The 18,616-nt window shown below is 45.6% G+C and overlaps 2 protein-coding genes across 2 annotated transcripts; both read right to left on the minus strand.

Moving 5' to 3' along the window:
* Positions 1 to 2,568: 2,568 nt before the first annotated feature.
* Positions 2,569 to 5,208, minus strand: LOC308113024 (uncharacterized protein). Its single transcript, XM_080468912.1, has 6 exons — positions 5,113 to 5,208; positions 4,726 to 5,037; positions 4,512 to 4,638; positions 4,314 to 4,429; positions 4,192 to 4,238; positions 2,569 to 4,087 (listed from the first exon to the last, which is right to left on the minus strand). The coding sequence occupies exons 1-6, from the start codon at positions 5,144 to 5,146 to the stop codon at positions 3,929 to 3,931; spliced, it is 795 nt and encodes a 264-aa protein (XP_080325038.1). The 5' UTR covers positions 5,147 to 5,208; the 3' UTR covers positions 2,569 to 3,928.
* A 411-nt stretch (positions 5,209 to 5,619) lies between these two features.
* LOC308113133 (zinc finger protein 335-like) lies at positions 5,620 to 18,508 on the minus strand. Its single transcript, XM_080469129.1, has 28 exons — positions 18,382 to 18,508; positions 16,361 to 16,554; positions 15,984 to 16,260; positions 15,821 to 15,898; positions 14,507 to 15,562; positions 14,244 to 14,423; positions 13,153 to 13,332; positions 12,800 to 13,058; positions 12,534 to 12,711; positions 12,320 to 12,432; positions 11,722 to 11,740; positions 11,471 to 11,587; positions 11,123 to 11,199; positions 10,878 to 11,038; positions 10,559 to 10,779; positions 10,355 to 10,454; positions 9,196 to 9,284; positions 8,862 to 9,118; positions 8,666 to 8,780; positions 8,396 to 8,593; positions 7,871 to 8,013; positions 7,644 to 7,783; positions 7,413 to 7,510; positions 7,243 to 7,329; positions 6,990 to 7,073; positions 6,848 to 6,907; positions 6,663 to 6,768; positions 5,620 to 6,324 (listed from the first exon to the last, which is right to left on the minus strand). The coding sequence occupies exons 2-28, from the start codon at positions 16,550 to 16,552 to the stop codon at positions 6,203 to 6,205; spliced, it is 4,707 nt and encodes a 1,568-aa protein (XP_080325255.1). The 5' UTR covers positions 16,553 to 16,554; positions 18,382 to 18,508; the 3' UTR covers positions 5,620 to 6,202.
* Positions 18,509 to 18,616: the final 108 nt, after the last annotated feature.

Raw genomic sequence — 18,616 nt, forward strand, 5'->3', positions numbered from 1 at the left:
TGAGAAGAAGGCAGCTCGTTTTCAACTCACATGCTTTAGTCATTGTCTTAGAGTCTCTCTTGATGCTTAATAGACAGAATATTCATAAAGCAATGATATAAAAAAGACAGTAAATGACCTAAATTCACATTGGATTTTGAAAAATCATCTGAAAATAAAAGGATCTTTTTAATTATAACTTATTTATGCTACATGCCAGGCTGTTTTGTCTTATTATTATGAGGTGACAGTACAAATAATAATAAGTTACTTTTCTGGAGAGGCCTATATAAGTATAAACTTTCCATATCAGCTCTCGTCTGCATGTCAACACTTAAAAGGCTCATTCTGACCTACAATTCACTTTTTTTAAACCAATTATATCTTCAATCAAATGATGTGTTGGATAATAAGAGTGAACCTTCCGCCAGCTTTTAAAGAACATTGTTGTGGCATTTTTCCTCCCAACATGGTTTGAATGGATAATAAGATTCTCGCCTCACAAATTCAATCAAAAAAAACCCCATAATGACTTGTTACTGTAGATTTAATACCAAAATACGTTAACTGGTACATTTTCTGCTGATTGCAAATGATGAACCTTTAATTTAAACATGTTCCTTTAGTTTTAATGTGAAGTGACCTCCAGGTGGAATGAGGTTTCTAAGTGTTCAGCTGTTTACAATCAGCTGCATCATCCCACTTTTCATAACTCCAGCTCGTACTCGATAATCAACTTATGTAGGAAGACATTTGAAGACACAAACTTAGTTTGGTGTGAGATTGGAAATGATCTCGTCTGAGTCCCACCGTCAGAACATGAAGAGTTTTCTCTCTCGGCGAGTTTTACCTCCTCTCCCATTTATCGTTGGACATTCAACCAGCGTTTGGGTGGGATCGTCTCTGGGCTCATTAAAGTGTTAAACCCTGAAGACTGAAGCGGAGCGGTGGTGTCGTCACCTGAATGTCGTACGTTTTGTTGATTCGCTTCTCACTTTGCGGCGGCGTTCTGGATCCCATTTAAGTTTTAAGGTCAAAACTGCAAGAAAAGAAAACACACTCATACAACCCAAAGGTCAAGTTGTTTCACGTGTAATTTTCCAGATTGTTAATGAGCCCAGTAAGTCCAAACTGTGTGATTATTTCACTGCAGTGTGGAAGACTTCAACTTGGTCTAGTTGTTGTCCACCATCTGTAGATATTCCTCCAGCTGTCCGACGATGGTGTGACGCTCAACCAATAATGGAAAAGTATCGCTATTTTTCATTGCAAACTACAGTTTTTTTCATACAGTGCAAAAAAAAAAAAAAAGTCTTTATGTAGACAAAGTGAAAGTTTATCATGAATAAAATCCTCTGACTGAAGCAAAACAACTCAAACTGCATAAACTGAGGCTCCACCTTAACCACAGAGTGCGACACATTACACAGTATTGGCAGTATAAATGTACCACAGTGACACAAATCACTCTGAAATATCTCCATATACGTTTGCCTTACTGCACGAAACAGTCCATTAATCACAAGTGGGACAACTCACGTCAGTCGTCCACCTTCTAATGGAGCAACTGGTCATTTTCCAGGCTGGACACCCGGCCGGCCGGTGTCAAGGTTTCCAACATCGCTGGAACAAAAAGGAAAGTCTGTTTGGACTGAGGCGTCGCTGAGGTCTGTCAAACAGACTGACAGCTGTCCTGGATGTGCAGGTGGGAAGTGGGAGGTGGGAAGCGGGAAGTGGGAAGGTCGAGGTGGGCTGCCTGACGGAGGCCAACCAGCGTGTGTGGCGTTAGTCTAACAGCAAACATGCAGACCGAGGACATCCCGGGTTTGGCCGTCACATCTTTGACCCCCATCATATTCAGAAATGTGTGTGGTGGTTTTTAAAACACTGCTACAGTAGACAATCTTTGTTTTATGTTCCTTCTTTTTTTTCCATAGTAACCATCATCTTCTGCTGCTGTCTTGTGTTGCAGACTGTATTAATGGACAGACTGCGCTCCGGCTGATATTCGATCACTGACACTGGCACCGCCGTCAGCGTTGGACCGTCAGCATTAATTCCAGGGTTGGAGTCTAAACTGAGCAGCGTGCAGCTGTGAGTCATGTCGTCATGCTATACCATCCGACGTGGGTTTTTCTTTCTGAATCTCATGTAAACAAACATTTATTACCCTGACGTCAAAAGTCTCCAGTAAAAATAATTAAGTAGGTTTTGCTCAGTCGCTTCTGCTGGAAAACCTTTGAAATACCAATAAATAAGAGCCATGCTGCTCGGCGTTTGGACGTCCAGGCCTCGCCTGATGTCACTCTCGGGCCTTCACGGTCCCTGCAGCTGCCTACGCCTGTGAGGTCAGGTCGACCCGGACCGCCGCCTGCTTCATCAGGGAAAACGTTCAACGCTACAGCGGAGAGTCGGCCAAACAAATCTCTTCTTCTCGGTTCCCACAGAGTTACTGCGGCTGCAGCACGGGCGCTTCACGGCTTTTTGACTTTGGGTGACGAATCCGTCAGGGAGTGAGGACATCGCAGGTCCAGTCTGCGTCACGACACAAGTCATTCCAAGTACACAAAGTGAAACGACGTGCACGCCAAAGCAACTCAAAGGATCCTGCTTATTTATTAAAGTGCGAGTCAGTTTTAGCTCCAGATTAACGTCGGTACGTCGGCTTTTGTTTCGTACTAAAATGTCAGAGGAATAAGAATCAGTCCGTTCGTTCATTCATTCGCTCCTGAGAGAAACTTGACCTTTTACAAAGGATATAAAGGAGAACTCGTCCAGCTTTTTGTGTGAAGGAAGAAGACACCGCGAGGAGAATATCGAGCGGCTCGAACAATAACGTTGTCGAGATGAAGCCGATAAGGAGCAACATCGGTGCGACAAAAGACAATCTGACGGTGAAATCTGACCTCTTTGAAGATTTATCGTGTTGTGATTGTGAAGACTGTCATTTCCATCAACAGTCTTCACAATCACAACACGATAAATCTTCAAAGAGGTATTTTGGTATTACTCTATCATTAAAACAGTGAGAGAGAAGATTTACGATGAAGAAATTAAAGCTGTAAACTGAGATATACAGTCTAGTGCAGGGGCGTCAAACATCAGACCTGAGGGCCAAAACGGGTCCACAAGAGGCCAAGAATGAGTTTTAAACACACTTTTCTTAAGGGTGGCGGACACTGAAAACACTGAGACCTGAGCTGAGATATCTGTGACGCTGCCGAGAAAGAAAACTAGCGTCAGCCTCAAAGTCCTGCTGTCAGGGTGACTTTGTAAAAACATTGGACATTTCGTCGTATTTTGCACCAGAAGGTTTGATTGTGGTCATTTTCCATTGTAATCGTTTAGTTTTTGCACAAATATAGACACTGTCATCACATATACTTTTCACCACAACAAAGAAACACTTTGAAGTTTCGATCTACAGGTTATCACCGTACTATTTTACCGGTCCGGTCCACTCGAGATCGAATTGTGGCCCCTGAACTAAAATGTGTTTGACACCCCTGAGCTAGTTTGCATGTTAGCAAACTGCAATAAAAACAATTGATGCTGCGTGTCACACAATATAACTACATCTGCCTGGTTTCTCAAACTGACCTACAAAATATAAATAAAAAAAAACATTGCAATGAGAAGAAAATTAACTTAATCAAACAGAAAATGTCCAGTATTATTTTGCTTCATACAAAATGTGACAGTGTTCAGTTACAAGTGTTGGAAAACGGCGTCGTCACAAGTAATAATGTCAATCAACACCTCCAGAATTGGTGTGAGAGAACGGTGTGAATCGAGGGAGATCACAAACAAGCTTTCAGACATGTTCAGCTTTGTCAACAGTGTTTCCTTCGAATCGAAAAAAACCCATATTATCTCATAACTGAATAAACATTCATAAACATGTACTCTTGTGGAGGGCTGGATCGTGAGCAAGGCGCTGAGCCTGACTTCACAGGCGTGTTGCCAGTGTGGAGTACTCCACTGTCCCATCATGCTCTGCTCCAGGCGCTGCCGCCGCTCCCCTGTGTGTCGTCAGGTTTGCGTAAAGCTCGTCCGGCTTCTTGTGAGCCCTGAAGTCCACCGTCGTGTAGACGACGCCGCCGAGCTCCTGAAGGACACAAACAGGGTCACGACACAGTGGAGGAAGTCCGAACCTGACCGTGAGTCACAGACTCGACATGTTCCCTGTTTTTTTTTTTTTTTTCTACCTACCGGCGCCTCTCCTTCCAGTGAGTCACACAGCATTTCTCCATACTTGTCTGCAAAGGAAAACAACACAACATCACGCCGCTCACAAAGAACTGGCAGACGACCCTTTTGAGGAAACTGCTTACCCGACCGACGCTTGGCGCTGACTCTGTAGCAAACCACGCTGATCACACAAGTGATGGAAATCATCACTGCGGTCGTCACGACGACGACTAAAGGTAAACCGAAGCTCCAGGGGACCCTGGAAGAGACGACGGGGTGAAGATTGAGCGGCGAGTCGTCTTTGTCGGACTGCACTGTTCGAGCAGGAAGTGAGTGACTACCCGACGCTCTCGCTGCGGTCCTGTGCCAGAACGGGCCCGCTGAAGTCCGGCGGGGCGGAGGAGCCGGAAGACGCTGCGATGGTTCCTGTCAGAGGAGGCTGAGTCTGGCTGTGGTGACGTGACCCTTCTGCAAAGCGCAAGAATGTAACTACATTAAAAACACAACGTCAAAGCGTCACAGTGTGATATTACCTGCAAACTGAAGACCACGTACCAAGCACCTCCACATAGTAGTCCTTGTAGATGTGGTTTTGGGTCCCGAGCACGGCACACCTGTAGTAGCCTCCATCACCAAATCGAACGTTTGATATCCTGAACTCGACCCAGCCGTCGCTCTCGGTCTTCGTCACTCTTCCTCTCAGGAGGTCACACGTGTACCCGGCGCTGTCCAGCAGCCGGTAGCAGCCGCCCGGAAACAGTTTGCAGCAGGACTTGTTGTAGCCGTTGTAGAGGGAAGGGAAGGGGAGTCTCAGCAGGATCTGTTCAAACTCCTCGATCCTCTGCTGCCCTCCTGAGAGAGAAACCTCTGCAAGACGAACATCTGTAGTCAGCGGCACCTTTAACACACACCGAACACTGGAGAGAGGGAGTCTGATCTTACCTGATAAGAGAATGAAGACAAGGACAGACTTCATCGTTGGTGTGAATCTCGCAAAGTCTCAGCACTTTATATTTTGACAGTTTTCCACTTTGAAGGAACGGAGGCTCCTCCTCAGGGGAGAGAAGAGGAAGTGGTGCGATTATCAGCTGGAGGACAGAGAGACGAGTTCCTCTTGAGGCTGCGATGGCGCCTTCCTCACATATCCAACATACTTTAACCTCAGTACAATTAATCAAACTCATGGTGCTGATTCTATTAGAGGCCCCACATTCTGTCAATTACACTAAACACATTATATCACATGGAAATGACTGGAAAAACCTCAATTCAATTATTTGAATAGCCGAGCAAATACTTTTGGCAAAACAGTTTTTCATTACTATTTCGATTTCATGCATTACCACGGCATTGCTTTACTGACTCACTGAGAAGAATCATATATTATTTTAAAGTATATGAAAACAACAGTCACTCTGACAGACAATCTGGACACAATAAAGGATATCTACAAGTATACATAAAGTGATTTATTTGGTGTGAACTTGCAGCTTATTGACTTTATATTCACCAATCCAAAGCGTCTTGTGGACCCCAGAACAGAAAAAAAAAAAAAAAAAAAAAGCTAAATATATTTACACATTCATGATAATAATCAAACACAATGTTTAACAGTTTAAACAATTAACATATATAATTACAGGTAAAAAATAAACAATCCCTTTTCTTTTCACTTCGGTCAAAAACTGAACAGATTTTATTTTGTTGACACTTTTTCAAAACGTGTTCAGACTCTCTTGTTGATAGTAAATGGATTTCACTTATATAGCACTTTTCAACTTGCACACCATTGTCTTGCAAATCGAAGCGTTTGAGGCACGTAAACATTACAGGACAGACCAACCTTGTTTATTTTAACTCTTTAATGCACAGCCTCCATGATTAGTTCAGAAGCAATGACTGCAGGAATCTGAATTTACGAAAAACAAACAAAGCCACGAGGCCGGATGCATAAATAAGTCGAGGTCTGTGTTCCGTCGGCCCTTAATGGTTCCCATTCGTGCCGCTCGGCGCGCCGCGCGTCCGTTTGGTATTATTCGTTGGTGAAAGTGATGACGTCGTACTGGATGCCCTGCTGCTGCAGCTGCTCCAGCTGTTCGGGCGTAGCTTCGGTGTAAACCGTCTGCGACTGAGCCACGGCTTCGGCTGCAACGGCTGCGAGAACAAACAAATGTCGTCTTCACACTTCGGTGGTTTTAATAATGTTTACAGCACTTTATCATCTGAACCCTGAACTGGTTACTGAGCTACAGAAGGAATGAATTAATGGTTTATTTCGGTTACAGTGCAAAAATTTTAATTTTGTGGATTCAGTTTAGAATGCTTAAAAGTTCTCACACACTTTTTCTTTTCTTTAGCCGAAATGGGTCTAGACTGAAGCCAAGGTTATTTTTGCCTATCCCTTAAAAGTCCATAGTTACCCAGGACATTAGTGAGACAAGATGGATGGATGGATAGATCAAACCAGTTCAGCTGAATAAAAAGGAGAATACCTGTGACAGCAGAGAGAGAAGCAGCTTCTGCTTCCTCAGGATCCATCGCCTGTTGCTCCGAGCTGACGGGCAGGTACTGGATCTGACCGTCATGACTGACAGCAATCTGAACACACACACACACTGCAGTGAGCTTTTCAAAAGAGTGAAATCCCTCCGGAGATGTTTGGGGCTATCCGTCTCACCTGCTGCTCCTGCAGAAAGGCCCGGTCGTGCTCGTACTGGATGATCGGTCCGTCGGCCATCTGAGCGACAGGCAGAGGAGAATCAGAACAATGTCTCCTTCTAAAAGCTCCGTTCATCCACCGCGGGGTTAAAAACTCTGACCTGTATGTGGTTGCCGTCGGCCACCACCACGTACTCCTGAGGAATCAGGTGCTGCACGCCATCCTGTGAGATGATATACTGGACCTGAAGGGGGACACGTGATGATGAGCTAAAAACAAACATGGCAGTTTTTAATGACACAATCCGAGGGAATCCAAAGGGACTCGACGGCAGCAGTTTGACTTTGGCTGTGGACACACAGCTCCGTCATGGCGTTTGCTGCACGATTACAACCATGCGGCGCTGCTCCTACCTCCGCCACCTGGTTGTCTCCCGTCATCAGGTGCTGAACCGTCTGCCCGTCTATAGTCGTGATCTGCTGGATGTATGCACCTTCCTCCTGAATTGACGCACAAAACATTCGTATTTGGTTGCGAAAAATCCGAGTCACCGTGTGTGTTGTTCAGAGTGTGACGGCGTCACCTGGTCCGACAGCGCCTGGTCCTGAGCTACGATGATGTGGTCCTGTCCCAGCGACTGGAGCCGCTCTGGGGTGATCACCGTCTGATGCGTCTGTAGAGCTGCGACACACAAGACAAATCACGCACACAGCCACTGGTCTTTATCGTTTTGTACAGTGCAGCCTGAAGCGGGCATCATTTATTATTAATGCCGTTCCAGTAACACACACTCAGCCGTGATGCTGTTTCTTACACTGCAGCGTGACCAGGGCCTCCTCGTCACTGTTCACTATGATGGTCTGCTGATTCGAGGACGTCCGGCCTTTGCGAACTGGATGATCCTGATTGTGAAGACGGTCCGTGTGGAACTTAAGATGACCGTTACGGTTAAACCTGAACACACACACACACACACTAGATGTTGACAGCTGGTCTGTATTTCCGTGTAAATCCATCAACAATGAAATGCTTTGCTCCCACCTTTGTCCACAGACTTTGCAAGAAAAGGGCTTTTCGTTGGTGTGGGTCATCACGTGTCTGCGCAGGTCTTTCTTGTTCTTGGAGGCAAAGCTGCAGTTGGGGCACTTGTGAGGACGCAGGTACGAGTGCTGCACCATGTGAGACTGAAACAAAACGCCGGGACATCGACAGTCAGCGGGGGAGTCGGTCGTGCTCTGAGAAACCTGCTCAATGAATTCATTGACATCACTGCTGCAACTGATAGTAAAACATGGATTAATGCAAACATTCTAAAAGAGACGGGTAATTATCAGTAGTTACAGTTACATGAACCATATCCAGTACAATTGATGTTGATCAAATTACATTTGCTTCGGGTAAACAATCTTCATTCGGATCTGAGGAGTTGGATATGAGATCATGTGCCAGTTTCCCAATGCGAAGTATCCTGGGATTGAAGCTGAATCTGTCATTCTCGTTCCATCACTGTGTGAGAAAAGTGAGCACGTAAACGCGGCTCGTGCTGCGCGACTGTCGGGGAGTCACCTTGACTTCGGGCCAGGACGTGGAGGTGAAGTCACAGTCGGGACACTTGAAGGTGTTCGCATCCAAGTGCGCCTTTTTGTGGTTCTCCATGTCAGAGCGGCCGTGGAAGGACTCCATGCAGATCCGACAGGAGAACCTCTTGGTGCCGGGACTGTGGGGACTCGAGGCGGACGGGGAGGCCGGGGGCTCGCTGCTCAGCTGAGGAAAAGCAAGTGACGGTCAGAAAGGATCTCTATACGCCGAATACTGAACGCTTGGTGTGATAACTACCTCCACTTGCTGCAGCACACCTTCTGCCAGCGCCGAGGTGAGATAATACTTGTCACTTTTCAGGCTCTCTGGGCCACTAACTTCTAAAGCCTGGGAGGGGCTGCTGTCACCGTTACTGCAGAGACACAGGAAGTTAAAAAACATTAGGACGTTGTAAATACTCATCGGAATAGCCTTCCACGAGACGTCTGATCACCTGTATCCTGGACTGTGGATTTCTTCAGCCGCTTGCTCCACCACACTGAACTCACTTCCTCCCTCGTAGGCTTCAATGGCGATGTGTGCAAGCTCCCCGGTGGCAGAGTTGGCTGCCTCGTAGGCCTCCTGCAGAACCGTCTCTCCGTTCTCAGACACGTGGAAGGTGACAATCTTTTGGGCCTGGCCCGGCGCCGTGCTGACTGCGCTCCACGTTCCCTTCTCAAAAGGTTTTCCCTCAGACTTCAGCACGGCCACCTGAAGAAAACAATCAGGAAATGTTTGCTAAGAAAGAATTCGTTTGGCAAAACCCTCTGAAATTGTGAAGAACTAACCTGTAACGAGTTTCCGACCAATTCCCGGGCGTTGCTCATGTTGAGCAGCAGGTCCAGAGCGTTCTGAGCGGACAGATCACCGGATTCACCTGACGAACAGAAAGGTGTGAAGTTGCTGCTAATGATGGAGCCTCATTTACTAAAATGCACTTTGGAGTGGAAAGAGGCCGAGACCTCTTCAATTTCCCCCTTTTTTTCCTCTCTCACTGTAATGTAGACGCATGATGGTGCTCTATCTAAGTAAAGATTCATGGGTTAAATTCCTACACGGATAGGGATGTGTGTGTGTGTGTTTTGTATGTATCCTTCCAGTAAAGCCTTTTCTTTCTTTTCCCATGCGGACGCCACAGTATTTTAATCTCTGATCACGCTCTGGTTTCTTTGCACATAAGCTTTTCTCAGGGCAGACCGCCCACTAAACTCTGGAGATTTAACTCTCATTTAGCATCTGAACCAAACTCCGAGGCCTTTGTGGCATCTCAGCTCCAACTCGTCCTCCGGATTCACTTATCGGATGAAAATGAACAGGAGATAGTAAATAGTGTTCACAACCTTTTACAATGTAGAATTCTGCATGAAGTGTATTTTATCAACACTAAACTTGCCAAAATCTACCCATGGTAGGACTGACGCTTGCGATAGGTGCAGACAGACACACGCTGACTTTGGCCACATGTTTTTGGACGGTTATCTTTGAAACACTCAGAAGGTCATATATCAAACAATAGCGCTTGAACCCATTACTGCCTTCTTTGGAATCAGAACCTCAATCAGAGTCCCTAAACCAGCTCGGAATATCATTGCTTTTACCACGCTACTTGCTCCAAGACTGATTCTCCTTCAGTGGTTTCATTCCACCCCACTGACTCAGGAGATGCTGCGATGTGTTACTCTGGAGAGAATTAGGTTCTCTTTGAAAGGTTGGTTAGACACCATTCACAAGACCGGGGAGCCCTTTAGAAGTGCGTCTCTGACAATCGTTGCAGAGAAATATTGCTTTGCGACGGAACTGCTGTTTATTATGACTGTCCAACAATCTCGCCCGTTTTGTTCTGTGCAAATCTCAATAAAGAGAATTTGAACAAAGGTGTGAAGTCAGCGTCTGTACTTAATGTACCATGCCACACATGTTAGAATATCTTGAGAAATCAATTCTGACTTTGTTCGTAGATGATGGTGGTGTTTCCCAAAGCATCCTGGGACACCGAGGCATTTTCTATCCCCTGCATGGCCTGCAGTGTTGCAGAATCAACAGCCACCTGACAAAGAAGAGAACAAACGTGGTCGACCTGCACGTTCCACTAAACACAACACACAAATGACTTCCTAGTAAAGTAAAAACACAAACTTTAAAGAGACTCACAATAGTGTTCTGCAGCCCCGGCGTATCGTCGTGTCTTTGCTTGATCTCCTCAATCTGCTGCAGAGTGAAGAAAGGTCTGCGTCGCTTCTTCACCGGCTCTTCGGGGTGAGCCACCGACCATTCCTCAAACGCTTCGGGGTGGCGACACTGCACGTGCAGACGCAGGTTCTTCCTGTGCTTGGTCATGAAGTGGCACATGTCGCAGGAGAACGGCTTCTCACCTGAAGAGATTCATCACAGAGCGTTGTCTTCATCAGACGAGGTCAACAGAAAAATCGGCTGCTTGAATGAAAAGTTTTTTTTCTTTTCCTGCACTGACCTGTGTGTTTGATGGCCAAATGTGAGACAAGAAACTCCTCTTTAGAGGTGGAGTATTTGCAGTAGTCACACTTGAAGGGCCGATCGTTTGTGTGGGACAGCTGATGGTTGAGCAGCTGCTTCTTGTTTTCACAAGTATAGTCGCAGAACTCGCACTTGAACCTGGTGCGGGAAAAGCAAAAGGTCATTATTCATGGTAGGATGATAATTCTCTGTTATGTGAATAATGAAGGTTTCACTACTGACTTATTGTCCCCGAGACTATAAATGTGGGTCAGTAAATGCATCTTGAATGTGTACCGCTTCTTGAAGGATTTGCCACACTGTGAAGACAAAGAGGCATCATCAACGACAAACGTCTACCATGAAAAACTGCAATTCTTTAGCTGCCACTTCCTAAATATTCCCTTGTAACCAATTGATAAATACCAGTAGCACATTAAGTTAGAAAAACGGAGAAAAAGCACGAGGAAATTTCCTGCCACTTCACATGTCGAGCTCAAACGACATTATAGAAACTCTTCTTTGTACAAGTATTTTAGAACGTGAATAAATATCATGTGATAATAATGTATAGTATGAACTTATTCTGACCTTATCGCACATGTGTGGTTTCTCATTGCTGTGTGTTTTCATGTGCTGAGTCAGCCTCTTCTGCATGGGATAAACCCGGTGACACACAGGGCAGGGGAATTCAGACACTTTCGGTACCTGCAACACAAAGAAGAGCGGTTACACTGCTGTGCTGACGAACACCGCAGCGGTTCAGGATATATACAGGAAGCTTATCACTCTTCTATGACCTTGTAAAATAGTTTGAGTCCGAATGAGACCAAAACTCTTACCTGCTCAGTTTTCTTCTTCCTGCAAGATAGAAAAAATGAAAGAAATCAGTCATAATTTTTAAAACACAACCTATTTTCTTATTAGAACAGGGGAGTCAAACATAAGGCCTGCAGAAGGCTCCAATCCTGCCAAACCACCAAGAAAATTGTAAGAATTTCAAAGAAAACATTGATGTCTTAACAAATTTCTTAAGAGTAGCGACACACAACAGCGAGACCTGAGCGGAGATCTCAGTGACGCTGTCATGAAAGATATCAAACTGGCATTAGCCTCAAAGCTAAGCTGTCAGGGTGAGTTTGTAAAAACACGCATAATGCATCAGCTATAGGAGAAGTATTCGCGACATTTCACTGTACTTTGTACCAGAAGTTTCATTAAAATTAGCTTTATTATGAGATTGGAGCCATTTTCAGTAGTAATTGTTTGGTTTTGTGAAACTATAGACATTTACATCACATAAGCTCTGCAACACAATGAGGGAAAACTTGAAAGTTTAAATTTAAAGGTAATCATGGCTCTATTTGACTGGATATAGGGCTGTATGTGACCATCCTGGTTTAAAGAATGTTTCAATGAGAACTCATGCGAGTTGCTCACTTCTTTTTGTTGTGGACTGCAGAGTGTCGAATGACGTCCTTCTTGTAAACGCTGGAGTAATCACACTCCTCACACTTGAACGGCTTGTTGCCTTCGTGGTTGAACATGTGCTCCTGAAAAACAGGCGGTGGGATTTTTAGGACACGGTAATAAGAAAAAAAATTAAAAAAAGAGGCTTGTGAAAGTGTGGACGGCACGCCTGGTTGCGGCGGACCTTGAGTGACGACCAGCGCTTGCAGTGGTAGCTGCACTGCAGGCACTTGAAGAGCTCGGGGTCGTTTCCTTCGTGAGAGTCCACATGGAAGCGCAAGTCCTCTTGAGTGAGGAATCGAGAACCACAAATCCAACAGTTGTGAGGTCTCAGGAGAGGTTTCAGGGATTTATAGTACCGACTGCAAGACAGTGACGATATAATGAGTTTTATTTTGAATTCTTTTTTTTTTTTTTTAATTGATAAAGCGAACGAGTCCCGACACTCACTTTCGATTGATATACTTCTTGTATTTCTTGCGAAGGAAGCGCTTGGACGGCCGACCTCGTTTCCTGGGGAAGAACTCCTCCTCTGGTTGCATGTTGGATGACGGGTCTTTGTTCTCAGAGTCTGATTGGCTCACTGCTGCTTCGGCTGCGTCTCCATCGACCAGCATACCCGGACCGCTGCCCAGCCCAGAGGAACTCGCCTCCTCAGAAGCTCCAGAGTCGGAATTTCCCGCACAGCTCTTAGCAACACCCTCCGCTTCTGTGAGGGAAAGATGATAAACAAGAGTGAAGAAATCTGAAGGCTTCCATTAAGTACAAGGTTTTTTGGTTTTGTTTTTCTTGGTCAAGCCCACCTTTGCTGCTGTAGCCTTCATCTAAGACACAGTACTTCCTCGGACGGCCGACTTTACGTCGAGGACGCCCTTGAGACGAAGAGGAGGAGGATGAGGAGGAGATGGGAGTAGTGGTCTTCTTTAGAATGGCAGGTGGTCTTCCTTTGCCGTCCTCATCCATTGGGCTGTAGTCACTGTCAACTGGAGATAAACAACATTGTGACAAACTAATTTGGCCTGAAGTTACTGCACTTACAGACTAATCAATTATTTTAATTAAAAACATTCTCGGATCGACGGCACCGCAAAGTGTCAGCCCTTCAATAGCAGCAATCTAATTCTGCTTCTGGGAGCTAACAACTTAATGGTGTCTATTTTTGAAAGAGCTTCACTTAGAAGAATCCACATCCTCAAACAATAACCATTAGACTTTTGATTATTGATAAAATGGTCTTCTTTCAGTGTTTATGTTTAGAATTTCACATATTTCTGTGCTTTATAATAGTTGAGTGTATGTAGTTAAGTTTACCGCTTGCAAATGTGTTTGTAGAGCCTCACCTGTGAATAAGTGACTTGGAGACAGACACATCTGTCTGCAGATGTCTTGAATAATAGACTTAATTTTAATTAGTGGCCAATTTTTATGATAAATTTTTTTGCCTTTTTGTTTTTTAAATGTATTGCCATTTTTTCCTATATGTTTATCATGTTTAATGTGTTTTATGTGCCTGTTCTGTCTGAAACTTTAATGTACTGCTGCCTGTCTTGGCCAGGACACTCTTGAAAAAGAGATTTTTTTTTTCTCAACAAGGTTTTTCTGGTCAAATTAAAATTTTTAAAAGGTGATCTTCAGCTGAGGTTTTATTTCTTCTACAACTTGAGGTGGATGTTTTGGCACTGTGTTATATGTTTTTTTCAGTTTCGCTCAATAAGAAAATTATTTCTTGATAAGTTGCAGTTTGTGTCACAATTTCTCTGAGTGACAGTCTCTGGATCCCTGTTGCTTAATCTCTGTCTGGTAATCCTGATTCAACTTTTCTCAATTTGGAGTGTGGAGTTGGAATATTAAAAGAAACATACTCATATGTCGGATAAAACATTTTCTCACTGACCTTCAGGATCATCAATAGCACCAGCGTCCACGATGCCGTCCTCCTCTTCTGCTTGTTGAGGCTCATCGGCCTTCATCTTTCCTGTATTCCTCTTCTCTGCTTCTTCTCTCGCTGCCTTCTGACGGGCCAACGTCTCACTTTTCGGAGGTCGGCCACGTTTACGTTTCTTTGGCATTTCCCCTAAAAGAGAAGAGCAGAAATTAAATCAGAACTAAATGAAACTAACGACCAATGACCCTGGTGACAAGTCGCTGCTATCTTACCTGCAGGTTTGAAGTGCTTGTCTCTCATGTGGTTGATGAGTGTGTCTTTGGAGGCACTCTTGTAAGGGCACATTTTACATTTGAACTGCTGGACGATCACGACTTCCATCATTTCCTCTAACTCGGCCAGGTTTGGGGGCCGGTCCCCGGAGCCATCTGCCACTGTGGAGGTCTCCATGTCTCTAACCAGCCCAGCTTCATCCTGGGAGCCCTGCGGCTCCTCTTGGCTCTGGGAGCACTGCTGCTCGGGATTCGAAGTGTACGTCCCGCTGCTGCTGATGAAGGGCCCCGGTTGACTCTCGCTGCACTCCAGCCCCTCGGGAAGTCCGCCGGAGCCCACCGTGTCCGCCTGCGGGTGGTCTGACGAGGAGCTGTCGTCAGCGTAGAGAGAGGCCTCGGGGCCGTTGCTGTTATCCATGTAGAGGGAATGCTGTGGCTGCTGCTGCGAATGCTGAGGCTGATCTGGATCCTGATTCTGCTCATCGTCTTCGTCGTCATCGTCCCCGCCTTGGTACTGAGAACAACCGGGCTGCTCGGAGTCTGCGGCCGCAACGCACTCCCCTCCGTACGCCGACACATACTGCCGACTGGACTGGGTCCGGTGGTCTGCGCTGCTATCAATGTAACTGCGCGAGTGGTGCGGCTGTTCTCCCCCGTCCACTGCACACTCTAGATACCCAACGCTGCACTCAACCACATATCGACTCCCGCTGGTGGGATTGGAGTCGGCACCGCTGCACTCCACGTAGCCGGGCAGGTCCTGGTCGCTGTTATTCCTGCTGTAGTTGGGGAAGATGGACTGTGAGCGCGTCTGGTCGGGTTCTGAACACTCCACGTAGGAAGACGAAGACTCCCCCGTCTGGTCCGGGCCGTCCGCATTGCAGTCCATGTACTGGGAGGGATGGGAGTGCTGGGGCTGGTCGGGCTGGCTGCTGCTGTCTTCTGGGTAACCCGAGTGTCCGGGCTGATCGTCGGGTTGGTCGGGTTCGAGGCCGCCCTGCAGGTCTCCCTGGTCCAGGCAAGTGGAGGTGGGACCTTCAGCAAGAGCTTCAATGGCTAGATGATAGGACAGAGCAGAAAATGACATCTGGGCTACCATAGAAGCCCCAGGACCAGACAAATACATGCAGGATGGATTGTGTACAATTCATCAAAAATAATTCCCATAGTTGTGGTGTGGGTCAATAGTGTCAGTATATCTCACAAGTTAGAAGAAAAATAAAGTTGGCGTTGTACAGTCAAAAGAGTTGACGTGACAAAGAAACCCAAAATGATTAGGACCGATTTGCTTGTGTTAGGATGGTGAGAACCTACCATCATCTGGTCCTTGTAATATCAGATACTGTGTAGTTTCTGCACCTCCGTCCTCTGCACTGGTCACAGCAATGCAACCTGAAATAAATTGTAGGAAATGTTTATTGTTTGATATGTTTGGAGTTGAACTTCATATGGGCTCCCAGAGGAGCGTTAAAGATACCATTCATGATGTCTGGGCCGATGGTGGACTCTATGATCTTGTCGATGGCAGAGCCCAAATCTGACGAGGTAGAGGCGGTTGAGTCGGAAACCATCATGGCTCCCTCGGACACTGCACTGGAGTGGACCAGCACCTGGGCGGACTCTGACACAAGCACTGACTGAGTCACTGTGGAGACGCTGGACACGCTGGTGGACTGAGCCACTGAGGAAGAGTCCGGGAGGTGGACTGAAGACACCCTGACATCTGTACTGGAGCTGGTTTCTGGGATGAACACCTGGAATGGAGCGCGCATGATCCCTTTTTAGAAAAACGTATCCTGACTGTGTTTTTTTGTTTGCATTGTGGCATTCTCACACGTGCACGCAATCAATTACCACAAGTCCTTCCGAGCTCTGTCCCACGTGGCAGTCAGACTCCGGGGCGGTGGCGTGAGAAGCGGCGGCGTCGCTGCTGTCTGCAGACATGGCCTCCGATGACTCCATGCCCATGCCGCTTTCAGACGGCTCCTCCATCCCGGAGGGGCCGGCATCGCTGCTGCTCTCCACCTCATTCTCCTCCACATCCATACCTGCACACAGAAACATGATCGTAGAGTCAACATTACATTCAAAGTGACATCTTTGAACATCACCATGAGTGCATCGTGTGAGGATGTAAACAAATGTTTATGTCTCATTTCATGTGTTCATGGGGTTTGCATGAATTTTAGTATGTTGTAGTGTTCACCAAGGAGTTCTATAGTCTGGTCGCCACAGGAATGAAGAATCTCATGAGAAGCTCTGTAGTACACTTTGGAAATATTAGTCTGTTGTCTGTTGCTGAAGAAGCTCCTGCTTTTGACCAGGACATCATGGAAGGGTGAGAGACATTGTTCAGGATGGACCGGGTCCTCCTCTCGGAGACCACATGCACAGAGTCCATCTCCACCTCCACCACGTCACTGGCCTTTCTGAATAGTTTGTGGAGCCTGTTGGTGGTGGCCACCCTCCTACGCCAGCAAGCAACAGAATAGATAATAGTGCTCACCATCATAACACAAGAAACATGCCAGCAGGATAATGCAGCAGCTCAATAAGATCAAATCATATCAATGTAGTTTATATAAATGATGGTGAATTCACTGTCCTCTGAGCTAATATGGATTAAAATCACTGAGGAGTATTTCCACCAATTCAGGAAATTAAGAAGCAAGACAATTCTGATGTGAAAGAGGGTCCGACACATTATTAGCAAAGTGTACCCAATAAAGTTGCTTGTGTAGTGGCTGGCACACTCGCCTCACAGCAGAAATATTATGGGTTCAACACCAGGTTGGGCTTTTTGGAATTGAGTTTGTGTTTTTCCTGCTTGCTTTGGTTTCTTCCTACAATATAAAGGCATCTGAGGTTAACTGGTGACCCTGAATAACCTGAAGCTCACAATATGAGTGTGTTTTCCCTGTGATTAACAACACACGCAGACCCACACTAATAACACACAACGCTTAAATTAAGAATAATAAAGTTAAGAATAAACTGAATATGCTCAACTCTGAATTAATGTCAGGGGTCAAACTAAACAAACAATATATATTATATAAAGAATCAATAACAGTCGAGATAATCATTTTAACATATAATCTTAGTTTATAACAGGTCACTGCACAAAAAATAAATACATACAGGCTTTAACCACAAGTCTTTCGGATAGAGACACCATTCTTTATACTTTCCCATCGTGGTCATGCTTTTACGTAAACTTTTAATCGTGCTTTTGTGTCTCTACTTAAATTAACTCACCGTTATTCAATGTTAAATATACATCATGGTGTAAAAATGTGTAGCAAAGCGATCAGCGCTGTCAGATTGGCATCGATGTCGAGTATTTACACTAAGTAACCTTAGATTTATGATAAGTTAGATATATATCGACCTATAACATAAACCAGCCCATGTTCTGTCAATGTTTATGCTTGCAAACTGGAGTAAACACCAGATTACTGTTGTTAGCATATTAGCTCGTAGCAAGCTAAGCGGCGTCGCCATTCCCTCGATGTTCGTTTTTATAAAATAAACACATAAGTATAGCTTGCTGGTAAACGATAATTGCACTTTTTGTTGTGTCTCGGCATTTTGTTGTTGGAAAAAGCGTGTGTACACTGTGTGTAGGGGGAGGTAAGGACGAGCGGAGCGACACGCGTTAGCCGTTTTAAAGCGGGCCTAGCTGCCCTCTGTCCTGCCTGCTCCGCGTCGCCATTTTCCACCAGTCGACCCCCTTTTTACACTCAGGCAATCTCAAAGCTCTACTGGGGACCTCGAGGGCCTGAGCTGCGGCAGACCGCCCGAAAACTCTCCCTGAAGAAAATGAAAACATTTTCTCCTCCGCGGCTCCGCGATCTCAACACGTTTTTTCTTACCGTGTCTTTTCGAGCTGACGGGCGTCTTAAACTCCGGAGGCGTTAAAGTCCAGCAGGAATTAGTAACCGATAATTGTTGCTTCTTTCTAGTCGGGCGCCATAAGTATCTCCTCGCTTCCTTCCTGCTCGTGCAACCGGAACTTATTTATTATTTTTATTGAAAATTAATATTCTCTTGCTAACCCTTTTAATAGGATTCCACACAACTGTACGTTGTATTCCTACTAATTATTTT

This window comes from Lipophrys pholis, assembly GCF_963383615.2.
Source record: "Lipophrys pholis genome assembly, chromosome: 8".
Classification (NCBI taxonomy): Eukaryota; Metazoa; Chordata; class Actinopteri; order Blenniiformes; family Blenniidae; genus Lipophrys; species Lipophrys pholis.

Excerpts from the sequence above, each read along its gene's own strand:
- LOC308113024 (XM_080468912.1), bottom strand. The coding sequence starts at position 5,146 with ATGAAGTCTGTCCTTGTCTTCATTCTCTTATCAG. Across the intron at positions 5,038-5,112 it reads TGTCTTCATTCTCTTATCAG|AGGTTTCTCTCTCAGGAGGG; the intron begins GTAAGATCAGAC and ends TTCGTCTTGCAG. Across the intron at positions 4,088-4,191 it reads CACTGGAAGGAGAGGCGCCG|GAGCTCGGCGGCGTCGTCTA; the intron begins GTAGGTAGAAAA and ends TGTGTCCTTCAG.
- LOC308113133 (XM_080469129.1), bottom strand. The coding sequence starts at position 16,552 with ATGGATGTGGAGGAGAATGAGGTGGAGAGCAGCAGCGATGCCGGCCCC. Across the intron at positions 12,712-12,799 it reads AAGAAGTATATCAATCGAAA|TCGGTACTATAAATCCCTGA; the intron begins GTGAGTGTCGGG and ends ACTGTCTTGCAG. Across the intron at positions 7,784-7,870 it reads TGCAAAGTCTGTGGACAAAG|GTTTAACCGTAACGGTCATC; the intron begins GTGGGAGCAAAG and ends GTGTGTGTTCAG.